Genomic DNA, 15,170 nt, shown 5'->3' with positions numbered 1-15,170 from the left:
AAATGCTCGGAAGTAAGTTAAATTATTGAAAATTTAAAAAATCAAAGAGCTGCATAGGCAGAGTATATGAATACTGTAGATAAAATCAAAATCAAAGTTTTAACGCCTTAGAACATGTTTTGGGCATAGCACATCATCAGGTTAAGTGAATTGTTACAAAAAAACAACAACAAAATGGGTTTTTCCACAACAAGCGTTACATTTTATTGGGTAGTTGAATAGTGTTTTGTTGTTTTCAACAATAACCTTGAGGGTAAATTTTACTTCGATAGAACAAAGAATATCGGTAACACTTGTTACAAAAAATGGACATGGCCAAATAAACAGGGAAACGTAAATTCTCATACTAGTTATGGTTGAAATGTTATTGCTACAAAATGTCACCCAATGAATACATTTTACATTCTTTATTCGTCTTTAACTCGCATTACATACGCGAATTAGTGCTTTGTTGAAATCACGTCGTTATTTTTATTATTTTATTATAGAAATTACGATAATTATTTTTGTTCATAAAAGTATAACTTTCATGTAATTTAGGAAATGTATAGACTTTTAAAATACTGTGAAAATGAAATTTTTAGGTCATATACATTTTAAACACTATGTACATGGCATATTATTATACTCCGGATTGTCAAAAACAAATGTAAAGACCATTTTATTTGTAAAAATAATGCATTTTGAAACATGAAACCAGGTCATTCCTTGTTTTAAAAGAGAATGCATCCTTGAATGTTCTCTAACTGGCAAGCCTAGACTTTAACTTTTTAACTGTTTAAAGATGAAAACAAATTAACGTCATAACTGTTTGGGCAAACATGCAACAACACCCATACAGATGAACATGATGATAATAATGTGAAAAAAGCAACAAACACCAAGATGTTGAAGATGCATGAATGACTGTAACAGAATGCTGCTGATCAATGTTACAGAGATTTAAAGACCCTTATTATGCATTATTTTCAATATATAATAAATCCTATAGGGCATATGGCGATAATTTATTCATCTTTGAACAGTTAAATATGTAACTGGGGGACTAGCTCAAATGGTAGAGCGCTCACTTAGTATGTTAGAGGTACCGGGATCATTGCCCGTGTCTTTCAATCTATTTTTCATGGATTTCATAAGTACCAAATAAAATCTGAATCTGAAAAAAAAGTCTATGCATGCTGGGTAAAGGGTGTTTGATGCGAAATACCTAGGGAACATTCTCTTTTTATCATAAACCATATAACGAACATTTAAAACAAGGAATGTTTCAAAATGCATTATTTTTAGTAAGTCAACAAGGCTATATGCGCGTGTGCAAATTTGAGTTATTGTTTACTGACTGACCGACCTACCGACCGACCGAAATTGCTGAAAATGTTTGAAAATGTTGATAAAATTTTTAAAACATTTATATTTGCCTCCAAGTATTAATATCGAGTGTCAAAATAACGAAAAAATATGAATATGAGTTAGTGTTTACTGACCGACCGACTAACCGAAATTGCTGAAAATGTTAAAAAATGTTTAAAAACATTTATATTTGCCTCCAAGTATTAATATCCAGTGTCAAAATAATGAAAAAATATGAATACTAGTTAACAACCGACATCGTGAGATATAGAGTCGCGTTTAAAAATCTAATCTAAAAATTGCAGATAAAGGGTCTTGGACATTTGTTTTTGACAATCCGGATATGTGCCATGTATAGGTATATGCCAATTGTCTTTTGTTTACTTAACCAACTTTGATTAGCCACTGACAGTTGTTTTTTGTAATTTATTCACTTTATATTTTCTTTTTGTAACAATTCACTTTACCTGATGATGTGCTATGCCCAAAACATGTTTTAAGGCAGAGTTAAAACTTTGTTTTTGATTTTATCTACAGTATTCATATACTCTGCCTATGCAACTCTTTGATTTTTTAAATTTTCAATAATTTAACTTACTTCCGAGCATTTTAGGGCAAACTTTTGTATTAGACTAAATAGAAATGTATATGTTCCAAACAATTTGACACCAACAGTAACGTTATACGATAAATATTTCTTGAGATACGGTAAAAGATATTTGAATAGGTCAGTAAGAGGTCAATAACCTCACTTCCGTTCATTTTGGGATAAAATATTTTATTACACCAAATATAAATATGCATGTTCTGAACAATTTGGGCCTAATCTCAATTCTCTATGACAAGCCATTACCGAGATATGATAAGACCAGGTCAAAGGTCAAACTACCAGAAACTGTAGTAGCAGCCATTTTTTGACAAAATTTTCTGTTAGAGCAAATAGGAATGTATATACTGTGAACTATTTGACACCAAAATCAATACTCTACGACAAGCGGTTACAAAGTTATAGACTAATTAAAATGGCAGCCATTTTAGACGCCATCTTGGATTTCTCGAAGAGCACAAGGAGGATTTTTCAGGACTTTTAGTATGATGTTCCAATCATAGTTCTGGACCTTTTCTGAAAAAATCAGCTTGTTACCAGAAATGTCCGGGTCTGCCTATACTTATGAACTAATGCTCTTGGACTTATATGTATAAAAAAGTCATTGTATATAGAAATATCAACTAGCCTAAATAAAAACGACATATGCTTGATTTTATTGTTGGTAAATCAATCAGCTAATGTATCCTCATTATTTTGTTTATATACTATTATTACTAGCATTAGTATTGATTATATTGAGTCATCATTTGACTAGTAGTAGTAGACCTAGCTTGGCCCGAGTATTAATATATATTCAATATTTGTATACTCTGAACCTGTATATTTAATCCAGATCTAGACCTAGCTAGGCTTAGGCCTATTTATAGTAGGCCAGCCGTCTAGCCTAGATATACTACTAGAAACTAAGTTCTAGCAGGCCTAGGTCTAATAAAATGTTGATTTACGAACAACCATTTCTCTTTCCGTTCAATTGTGTTTACTAGCGGTCCCACTAATTAAGATACCCCTACTGTACTCCATGCTACTAAAGTCCTACGCCATGTGAGTTCAACTTCAATACACATGTATTTTACCCACATGTTCAAACTCGTATTACAAAATACTAACCGATACAGAACCCCTAATTTGTTATATACTTGTTTGATAATAGTTAAACATCGTAGAAACAGAATGTGTATATAAATAACGCTTTTATTACATTACCTGCCGAAGTACAAAATCATAAACATTTTGGTGAAAATAACAGAAAAAATATAGACTGATTTTCATTCTTTGTTTACTTCCATACATCGTGAGCAGATTTGGAAAATTAATTTTCTGGGCAGTTCAGTGATTACCTCATAATATTTCTCATGAATATTCAGTTGATTTTATTTACATCATCATTCACATCATTGGTCATTTAAAGTGTGGATACAACCCATCGCCAATCAAATGTGTTTTGGCCCTTTAAATGTAGAGAGCGCACTCTACACATAGCGCACCCTCTCTAATAATCAGCTTTTTGTCTATTACGAAGATACCGTGCGTTGTTTGGCTCAACAGAATTTGTTAAAACGTTTCGGTGCTCGTCGTGGGTGTGCGGAGAAAACGTCAGTGTCAGTGTCGAAGCTTGTTCAACGTTATTTGACTCTTAAAATGTTTTGTTTTTGTTGTGTACGTTGTAGTTTTGCGCCGGGAGGAGAAAACTTCGGGACAGGGTATTGCAGCTGATAATTCCTGGGGAGTTGGAGGCCGGAGCTGAACAGTGTGGATGCAGCATTGTGGACTTTGGACTGACTATGAGATTTGCTTGAGTATTGTTCTGTTTATCTGTTTACCCACTTATTCTTGTATTTGATGATTGTATTTTTTTTGTCTCTCAGTCATAGTGGGTTGGGTTAGGATCCCTGTTATGATTAGGTCTAATCCATGCATAATTATAAGGCTGGCGTTTGAAAGAATTAAATAATATAAATAAAGAAGAAATATTACTTACAAGCTCATCTTCTTTGCACATAAATCCAGCAGTATAGAGTATGCACCAGAAAGAATAGCATCAAAGTAACATGGAATCAAATACCTAGGAATGTCCTTCAATGGACTAAAGGCATTCTCAAACCAATTACCAAGCTGTAAATTTAACGATAAAAAATAAATTCAATATTATTATAGTTTTTAATCTGTGTCATCTGCAACTCTTTCACAAACAACCTGCTTAAAAGTAATTAGACTTTACCACAGCAGACCATATGGTCCGCCAAATAGTATAAGCTACAACGATTACATGTCTAGAGGTGAAATATCTCAGGACGATATGTAAAGTTCCTCAAGAAAAATATCATTCACGCAGGGATGTCAAATGGAGCCAGCTACCCAGCCTAGTTAGGCATAGAGTTATCACCTTACCTTGCTGAATAATGACCGTATAAAGGCAAACCATTACGAATTAATGATTCCTTGGCCATAAAATATTCATGTAGGCCTACTAGATCAACAGAAGAATTTCTGTCAATAATAACAGTTTACAGTAATAATGTGTTCCACATTTTCTCCTAGATTTTAATATGTTCTTGCTAAATCAATCCTCTTTCACATGCGTTAAAAAAAATGTTAATTTTTATTACATCATCATATTAACAAATTATAATAACGTGAGTTACCTAATTTCATCTATACAGTATATTTTAATCTGTTATAGCTTATCGGAATGAAAAGTGACCCACGTGATTAAAACTTATTATGGAAGTTGTTGAATTGTAGATATTAATTCATACAAATTTTGTCTATCTGATGTCATGACGTCATCATATGGCCAGTTGAATTCAAAAAGTCACATTTTCATCTCTTTCGTAAAAGTTCATCCCGTTTAAAAGAGAGCGCATCTCACTTTTATGTGTCAAAAATTCTTCAAATTTTTATTAATGTAATTATTTAGATAATTAACTTCTAAAATAGTTATCTTTATATGTCAATTTGATGACATCATCGTTTTAATAATTGGATTTAAAAGATGGGTCTCGTAATTTCGTCCATGCTACACTGTATATAAATATACAGTGTATTCTGTAAATATGCTGTATGACACAAAATAGGTACAATCCAGCATTGTAAACATTATTTAATTCATGTCATAGGATGGCATAATAATTGTTGGCGTTCATATATTTTACCGTACGTGCATGTTGCGCTTGCGCGGATAACCCGAACTCGTCAAAGTGATAAGTTCAAATCTAGTTGGTTATCCGCACTTGGCGGATAACCCCTTGTTATTGTCAGGATCTTTTTTTTCTTTTTGGTTATCCGCACTTGGCAGATAACCCCTTGTTATTGTCAGGATCTTTTTTTTTTTTTTTCTATATTCTTCTTTCTTTCCCAGAATTTTGTTGGCAGCATATCTCTAACTCTTGCTAACATAAGATTATATAACTTTGTCAGAAGATTGACCTCTAACTGTAGATGTGCAAGACACTTTGTTTTATGATTTTAGAGTTGCGCAACGTGACTTACGCGCGATTTTATGAATTTTAATGATTGATCATAGATTAAAAACCAAAAGTCATTTTGTATTGACACTAGGTGAAAATTTAAGTCATGTCAAGGGCAAACTTTCTATGGATTAAAAATGGCATGTTTTATAGAAAGTTACGTGCGCACGCGCGTTTAAAATTTCAAAATGCGAAAAATCAATTTCTAATCAACTTTCTACGCGTTTCATGTCATTTTAAGCATGTCAAAAATTCCCACGTGCGCGCAAAAAATTATGCGCGCGGTGCGCACGTAGCGTTAAAAACAGATTTTTTGCGTGATTTTTGTTTTTTCAGCCTTTTCTAGTAATTTTACCAACTTTTAAACAATTCCGACATAATATAACGTCATACGAGCACGTCGAATTGGACAATTTGCGCGCGTTTTTGATGAAAATGTTCAAAAATTCGTCAAAATTATGCCTTTTTTTAAACAGTCATAGATTTTAAACTACTTGGTGAACTTTTTTTTAAATTACATATTCTGGAAGTAGATGAGTTGTAAATATCGAATCATGAATCAATATGGCTAAACGGACATTATGACGTCATCGTATGGCCACTCGAATATAAAATATAGGATTTTTGTATCTTTCGTCATAGCTCATCACATTAAATAGAGCGCATCTCCACTTATCCATATTCCATTTCCCTATATTTTTTTATATTGTCTAGGTCAATCAATTATTTTTCGCATGATTTACAATTTTTAAAATTGTTATGACGTCATCATGTGCAAAAGCGTCAAAAACTTTGGTCACTTATTTTCACCTATACTGCACTGTATGTAGTACGTATACAGTATATAGTGTACTGTATATACTTAGACGTGACACAAAATAGAGAGCGCACTAACATTTTTCCAATGGCATGATCGTTTTTCTGCGCGTAATATTCTAACGTTTGCGCTGCGGATAACCTAACTCATCCGTAGTGACGAGTTCAAATCTAGTTTTTTTTTTTTTCTATGTTCTTCTTTCTTTCCACGAATTTTGTTGGGAGCGTATCTCTAATTCTGGCCAACATAAGATTGTATAACTTTGTCATACAATTGACCTGTAGATGTGCAGCCAAGCTTTTCGACGATTTTGGAGTTGCGCAGCGTAAGTTACGCGCGATTTTATGAATTTCAATGATTGATCATAGATTAAATACCAAAAGTCATTTTGTATTGAAACTTGGTGAAATTTTAAGTCATATCATGCGCAAACTTTTTAGTTATCCGCTTGGTATACCAAGCGGATAACTCCTTGTTATTGTATGGGATCAATAGTTTTTTTCTGTATTATTCTTGGATCCTTCCTTCCTTTTTGTGAGTCGCGTTTCTCTAAAATGTGTAAACATAACATTTCATAACTTTGACAACATATGGGCATTTACGTGAAGTTGTGCACCTCCTATTTTTGAATGACGTCATAGTTGCGCAACGTGACTTACGCGCAATTTTATGAATTTTAATGATTGATTATAGATTAAAAACCAAAAGTCATTTAGTATTGACACTTTGACAAAATTTAAGTCATATCAGGGGCAAACTTTCTACGGATTAAAAATGGCATGTTTCACAAGAAGTTACGCGCGCACGCGCATTTAAAATTTCAAAATGCGCAAAATTAATTTCTAATCAACTTTTTATGCGTTTCTTGTCATTTTGAGCATGTCAAAAATTCCCACGGGCGCGCAATTTTTTACGCACGCGGTGCGCACGTAGCGTTAAAAACATATTTTTTTCTCTTGAATTATATTTTTCAAGTCTTTCCTAGTAATTTTGAAAACAATTTAGACCTTTTCCAGTTTAAATAACGCCATACGAACACGTTGAATTAGACAATTCGTGCGCGTTTTTTATGAAAAAGCTTAAAAAATCGTCAAAATTATGTCTTTTTTTAAACAGTCATAGTTTCTAAAGTAAACCGTGAACCGTTTATTTTTATTACAAAATCTAGAAGTTGATGAGTTGTAGATATCGGATCATTTATCGATAAGGCTAAAAAAACATTGTGACGTCATCGTATGGCCACACGAATGTAAAAATTAGGATTTTTGTCTCTTTCGTTATTGCTCATCACATTCAATGGAGCGCATCACGCTTATCTGTATTCCTTTTTCTCCTAAATTTATATATTGTGTAGGTCAATCAACTTTCTTTAGCATGAGATAAAAATATTTTAATTTTTATGACGTCATCATGCCTAAAAATTTTAATTACGTGGGTCATTAATTTCATCTTTACAGTAAATTTTAATCTGTAATAGCTCGTAAGAATAAAATGTGATAATCACGATTAAAACGTTTTCTGGAAGCTATTGGATTGTAGATACGAATTCATGTAAACATTTTGCCCATCGGATGTTGTGACGTCATCATATGGCCAGTTGAATAAAAAAAGTCGTATTTTCATATTTTGCGTAATAGTCACATTTAAAAGGGTGCGCATCTATATTTTACGTATTCAAATTTCTTCTACACGTTAATATGTTGTTCCTGAGATAATTTCCTCCAGAAATTGCTATTTAAGTGTTTCATTTTGATACCGTCGCCATGTTAAAAATTGGAATAAATGGCGGGTCCCGTAATTTCACCTATTCTACACTGTATGTAATATGTATACAGATTATACTCTTTGCATGTATATACTATATGACACAAATTGACAGAATTCAGCACTAACAGCATATCATATTCTTCAGTTCTTGTCATAATGCCATAATCTTTATCTGTGTGCAATATTCCAACGTATGACGTGCACGTGGCGTTTGTCGTTGTGCGGATAACTAACTCGTCAAAGTGACGAGTTTCATGTCTAGTTATGGATTAAAATGGCATGTTTCACAGAAAGTTACGCGCGCACCCGCGTTTAAAATTTCAAAATGCGAAAAATCAATTTCTAATCAACTTTCTACGCGTTTCATGTCATTTTGAGCATTTCAAAAATTCCCACGCTCGCGCGCATTTTTTAGCGAGCGGTGCGCACGTAGCACTAAAATTATTTTTTTATGCGTGATTTATATTTTTCCAACCTTTTCTAGTAATTTTACCAACTTTTTAAACAATTTCGACTTAAAATCACGTCATACAAGCATGTGGAATTGGATAATTTGCGCGCGTTTTTGATGAAAAAGTTTGTCAAAATTATGCCTTTTTTTAAACAGTCATAGATTCTAAACTACATGGTGAATTTTATTTTTTATTACGTATTCTGAAAGTAGATGAGTTGTAAATATCGAATCATGCATTGACATGGCTAACTGGACATTGTGACATCATCGTATGGCCACTCAAATATAAAATAGAGGATTTTTGTCTCTTTCGTCATAGCTCATCACATTTAATAGAGCGCATCTCCACTTATCCGTAATCCATTTCCCCCCATTTTTCTATATTGTCACTTATTTTCACCTATTCTGCACTGAATGTAGTACGTATAGTGTTATACTGTATATACTTAGACGTGACACAAAATAGAGAATGCACTAACATTTTTTCAATGGCATGATCGTTTTTCTGCGCGTAATATTCTAACGTATGACGTGCACGTGGCGTTTGCGCTGCGGATAACCTAACTCGTCCGTAGTGACGAGTTCAAATCTAGTTTTTTTTTGTTTTTTTTTTCCTATGTTTTTCTTCCTTTCCACGAATTTTGTTGGTCGCATATCTCTAATTCTGGCCAACATAAGATTGTATAACTTTGTCATAAGATTGACCTATAGCTGTAGATGTGCAGCCAAGCTTTTCGACAATTTCGGAGTTGCGCAGCGTAAGTTACGCGTGATTTTATAAATTTCAATGATTGATCATAGATTAAAAACCAAAAGTCATTTTGTATTGAAACTTGGTGAAAATTTAAGTCATATCAAGCGCAAACTTTCTATGGATTAAAATGGCATGTTTCACAGAAAGTTACGCGCGCACCCGCGTTTAAAATTTCAAAATGCGAAAAATCAATTTCTAATCAACTTTCTACGCGTTTCATGTCATTTTGAGCATTTCAAAAATTCCCACGCTCGCGCGCATTTTTTAGCGAGACGCACGTAGCACTAAAATTATTTTTTTATGCGTGATTTATATTTTTCCAACCTTTTCTAGTAATTTTACCAACTTTTTAAACAATTTCGACTTAAAATCACGTCATACAAGCATGTGGAATTGGATAATTTGCGCGCGTTTTTGATGAAAAAGTTTGTCAAAATTATGCCTTTTTTTAAACAGTCATAGATTCTAAACTACATGGTGAATTTTATTTTTTATTACGTATTCTGAAAGTAGATGAGTTGTAAATATTGAATCATGCATTGACATGGCTAACTGGACATTGTGACATCATCGTATGGCCACTCGAATATAAAATAGAGGATTTTTGTCTCTTTCGTCATAGCTCATCACATTTAATAGAGCGCATCTCCACTAATATCCGTAATCCATTTCCCCCCATTTTTCTATATTGTCACTTATTTTCACCTATTCTGCACTGAATGTAGTACGTATAGTGTTATACTGTATATACTTAGACGTGACACAAAATAGAGAACGCACTAACATTTTTTCAATGGCATGATCGTTTTTCTGCGCGTAATATTCTAACGTATGACGTGCACGTGGCGTTTGCGCTGTGGATAACCTAACTCGTCCGTAGTGACGAGTTCAAATCTAGTTTTTTTTTGTTTTTTTTTTCCTAAGTTTTTCTTCCTTTCCACGAATTTTGTTGGTCGCATATCTCTAATTCTGGCCAACATAAGATTGTATAACTTTGTCATAAGATTGACCTATAGCTGTAGATGTGCAGCCAAGCTTTTCGACAATTTCGGAGTTGCGCAGCGTAAGTTACGCGTGATTTTATAAATTTCAATGATTGATCATAGATTAAAAACCAAAAGTCATTTTGTATTGAAACTTGGTGAAAATTTAAGTCATATCAAGCGCAAACTTTCTATGGATTAAAAATGGCAGGTTGCGCAAAAAGTTACGTTTAAAATTTTAAAATGCGAAAAATCAACTTCTAATCAATTTTCTACGCGTTTCATGTCATTTTGAGCATTTAAAAAATTCCCACGCGTGGGCATTTTTTTACGCGCACGTGCGCACATAGCGCAAAAACATCGTTGTTTTGCTTGATTTTTGTTTTTCTGTCTTTTTTAGTAAATTTACCAACTTTCAAACAATTTCGACTTAAAATCACATCATACGAGCACGTAGAATTGAAAAATTTGCGCGAGTTTTTGATGAAAAAGTTTAAAAATTCGTGAAAATTATGCCTTTTTTTTAAAAGTCATAGATTCTAAACTACGTGAACTTTTTAAAAATTACAGATTCTGGAAGTAGATGAGTTGTTGATACCGAATCATTCATGAATATGGCTAACCGGACATTGTGACGTCATCGTATGGCCACTCGAATATAAAATATAGGATTTTTGTCTCTTTCGTCTTAGCTCATCACATTTAATAGAGCGCATCTCTACTTATCCGTATTCCATTTCCCCACCTTTTTTTTATATTGTCTAGGTCAATCAATTATCTTTCGCATGATTTAAAATTTTTTAAATTGTGATGACGTCATCATGTTCAAAAGCGTCAATAACTTTGGTCACTTATTTTCACCTATTCTGCACTGTATGTAGTACGTATATAGTATATACTTAGACGTGACGCAAAATAGTGAGCGCACTAACATTTTTTCAATGGCATAATCGTTTTTCTGTGCGCAATATTCTAACGTATGACGTGCACGTGGCGTTTGTGCTGCGAATAACCTAACTCGTCCGTAGTGATGAGTTCAAATCTAGTTTTTCTATGTTATTCTTCTTTCTTTCCACGAATTTTGTTGGCAGCGTATCTCTAATTCTGGCCAACATAAGATTGTGTAACTTTGTCATAAGATTGACCTGTAGCTGTAGATGTGCAAGAAACTTCGCTATATGACTTTGGAGTCGCGCAGCGTAAGTTACACGCGATTTTATGAATTTCGCGTATTTAACATAGATCGAAAACCATAAAACAATTTTTTTTTTTTTAATCCATTTTCCCTCATATTTTGATTCTGTCTAGGTCAATCAATGATGACATCATCATGATCAAAAGCGTGAAACACTTTTTTCATCATTACAGTAAATTTCAATATGTTATAGCTCCTCAGAATGAAAGTGATACTCATGATTAAAACGTTTTCTGGAAGCTGTTGAATTGTAGGTACGAATTCATGTACAAATTTTGCGCATCGGATGTTGTGACGTCATCATATGGCCAGTTGAATTATAAAAGTCGTATTTTCATATTTTGCATAATAGTTCATGACATTTAAAAGAGCGCGCATCCATATTCTACGTATCCAAATTTCTTCAACACGTTAATATGTTGTTGCACAGATAATTCCCTTCCAAAATTGATATCTACATGTTTCATTTTGATGACGTCATCATGTTAAAATTTGGATAAAAAGGCGAGACCTGTTATTTTCACCTATTCTGCACTGTATGTAGTACTTATACAGTATATAATGTAAAATAGAGGGCACACTAACATTTTATTTTTTTCAGGTCACAATGGTATAATCGTTTTTATGTGCACAATATTTTAACGTATGAAGTGCATGTGGCGTTTGCGCGGCAGATAACCTAATTCGTTCATAGTGACGAGTTCAAATCTAGTTATTTACTTTTTAAATGATTTATGATGATTTTGTATATGCTTTTATTTTCTTTTTTTGTATTTTATATGGCTTGTAAATTGCTGACATAAAGTTTATTATATTTATTGAATTTGCGAAATAAAAGTTTATATATTATATATTTAGCCTTGCAGGCCTAGGATTGTTTGGTCGTTTGTTGACATAATTAACACTACAGTAGGTGTGTTTATAAAATCCAAATATATATAATATTTAATATATTATTAAAAACCAAATGTTACTGTTTCAATGAATGTGAATCAAATGTAGGCATACATTTTATTCAATCTGATTCAAATGACAGGAATTTATTTTGATGTTATTTAAAACAAATAATGAATGTTTTGTATAATTGTACAAATAATGGCATTTGGTGAATGATGAAAGGTTAAATTTCAACATTGCTTCGCCTCGCTGAAATATAACATAACATATCATTCACCTCATGCCATTATTTGTACCATTACACTCATAAGCTTTCATCATTTACACAGGCTATGTAATATAAGCTACAAAAGACCAGAAACTACTCTTAAGCAACATCATACCTGTTTGGTTGAAGAATGGCTTTTTAGTCGGTCTGCTGTGTAGCCAGCCATCCAATCACCTTGGCGGAGATTTTCACAAAGTGGATGTCCCAAATCATTGTTTTTATTTATGTTAGACAGTAAACTCATGATGCCTGAGTAATATATAATAATCAAAGTTTTTACCAGTGGCTTAGAAACATTTTTGTTTATTCTTTGTTATAACTACATACAAATTATAAATGGAAGTTAGTTAGTTATTTTCTAAAACCCCTTTCGCACCATAAGCAAAACTCCGGAGACACTCCGGATTTCAAAACACCAGGGTTGAACAGTTGAATGTTCTTTGGACACAGGGACACACCGGTGTTTTGGTGTGAAAGATCAAAGTTTTTAAGGTCAAAAGGTCATCCTAACAAGATCAATCATTGCTTTAGTTTTATTTCAAAATATTTTTAATATTTGTACACAATATATAGCGGGTCTAAAAAATAATGAATAGTATAAATTAAACATTATATCAATCATTGCTTTAGTTTTATTTCAAAATATTTTTAATATTTGTACACAATTATATAGCGGGTCTAAAAAATAATGAACAGTATAAATTATATGACTTCTGACGCCCGTATTCATTAACCGAACTTCAACTAAATTGGTGACTAAATCGAGACAAATTTTGACCTAACTGCAAACTGCGACAACTTCTTTTATGAATCTAATTTGAATAGCTCGAACTAGTACTTTTTTAAGTCAAAGTATGAACAAAACAACAAAAAGTTTTGGTTAAAAATTCGGGCTTGAGACTTTTGAAAATAATTATTAAATTTAAAATATTATCAATTTAAAATGATCATCACTATGTAAACAAACAAAATAGAGGGCAGTATTTACATTTTTTTAAACTCCGGTGTTGCTAGATTGGTGTGAATGGGGTAACTCCGGGGTGTCTCCGGAGATCACTGCAGATTTTTGGTGTGAAAGGGGTTTTATACATGTACAACATCTGCCAGGGTAACAGAACTTTGAAGTGAAGATAGAAATATTGTCAGTACGGTATTTAGAAATCTGTTATGGGGTATTAAAGATCAATATACAATTATTACTATGTCTGCTTGTAACTGTGCAACTGAGCCTAAACCATTACAAAAAACCACTGATCGCTAGGCCTTACCTTGGACTCCACAGTACACCATGTTACCATGTTCTGGAATGTTATAAAGCCCTCCTCCATCATCCTTCTCTTCATTCTCACATCGATACAGGACCAGGTTCATATCGCCAAGAGTTAGTTTTTCTGCAATCGACATGAAATCACAATTACTATGTGGAGAATTGCCGCTTAGAGTTCTGACACGGTAACCAAACTGAGAAATACATGATCGTAGAGACTGCACTGCCATTCGGGCAACAGGATTCAAGCTGATTCTGCAAAACAAATTCATATTGATAGTCAAAACACTGATTGTTTAAAGGTAATTTTTTGTACACCATGTTGCAAAAAAAAACAAAAAAACACCTATGTTTCATATACGTTCGTATACACTATACCAGCGCTCTGCAACCTTTTTTGACCGCGACCCATGTTCCTTCTATTATTCTAATGTTCATTGTAAAAGTTTGCAGTCAAGTTACACACTCCTTTGCAAACTACAGAAAAATACCAGTGGTAGGTTATTAAATCCATGTCCTAAAAGGGGATTCCCCACTTGTATAACAACGAACTATGTGTCAAAAGCATCCATTGCCCCGTCATCGATTCCCAATTGTGTGTACGCTACGGTACTCGCCGTGCGTCAACATAGGGAAAAACTGTAGATGTAAAATGTAATCAGTGTTGTAGATTGTACAAAACTGAGAACATTTCACATATAGATCAGGGTATAATTGATAACAATTTCGCGACAGATACATTTTTTTTTTCGCGACCCAAACATTGGGTCGCGACACATAGGTTGCGGAACGGCGCTCTATACAATCCAGTCAAGTCGCCCCATCGCAAAATGTCCCCGGCACAGTCGCCCCGACGCAAAGTCGTCCTATCGCTAAGTCGCCCAACACAAAGTCATTCCATCGCAATGTCACCCCTTATAGGTTCAAAGAGGTATTCCATGTGCAATTTGTGATGAAAGTTGGCAACTTGTCTAAATATTTTTAGTAGGTCAAAATAAACCAGGAAAATGTTGTTGCTCAATCTGTAACCCTGTGTAATATTTAATATTATCTTCGTAATGGCTGGTGTTACAGGTTTCATTTTAGTGTCAAATAATTCACAACATATATATTTATATTCACTCTAATACAACATGTTGTCCAAAAAATGGCTGAAACTACCATTTCTGGCATTTCGACCTTTGATCTTGTCTTCTTATATTTCTGTAACTAATAATCTTAGAGAGAAAAAGTTTAATGCAAATTGCTCAGGGCCTATATATTTATATTTGATCTAACGAACTTTTTTGTCCAAAAGTGAACGGAAATAATTTTATTGACCTTTGACAGGGACCTATGCCA

The 15,170-nt window shown here is 33.4% G+C and overlaps 1 protein-coding gene across 1 annotated transcript in view; it reads right to left on the bottom strand.

The window, feature by feature from the left end:
• LOC144845413 (glycogen debranching enzyme-like) overlaps positions 1-15,170 on the bottom strand; it is a 130,681-nt gene that overhangs the window by 35,682 nt on the left and 79,829 nt on the right. Inside the window, exons 15-17 of the mRNA XM_078702722.1 lie at positions 13,831-14,084; positions 12,678-12,811; positions 3,939-4,072 (exon numbers count right to left, since the gene is read on the bottom strand). Coding sequence (XP_078558848.1) covers positions 3,939-4,072; positions 12,678-12,811; positions 13,831-14,084 — 522 coding nt within the window. The remainder of the gene's footprint in view (positions 1-3,938; positions 4,073-12,677; positions 12,812-13,830; positions 14,085-15,170) is intronic.

The sequence above is a fragment of the Antedon bifida genome, chromosome 6, assembly GCF_963402885.1.
Source record: "Antedon bifida chromosome 6, ecAntBifi1.1, whole genome shotgun sequence".
In the NCBI taxonomy this organism is placed as follows: Eukaryota; Metazoa; Echinodermata; class Crinoidea; order Comatulida; family Antedonidae; genus Antedon; species Antedon bifida.
Note: the sequence above shows the minus strand (reverse complement) of the source record. Positions and strands in the feature narration are given on the sequence as shown.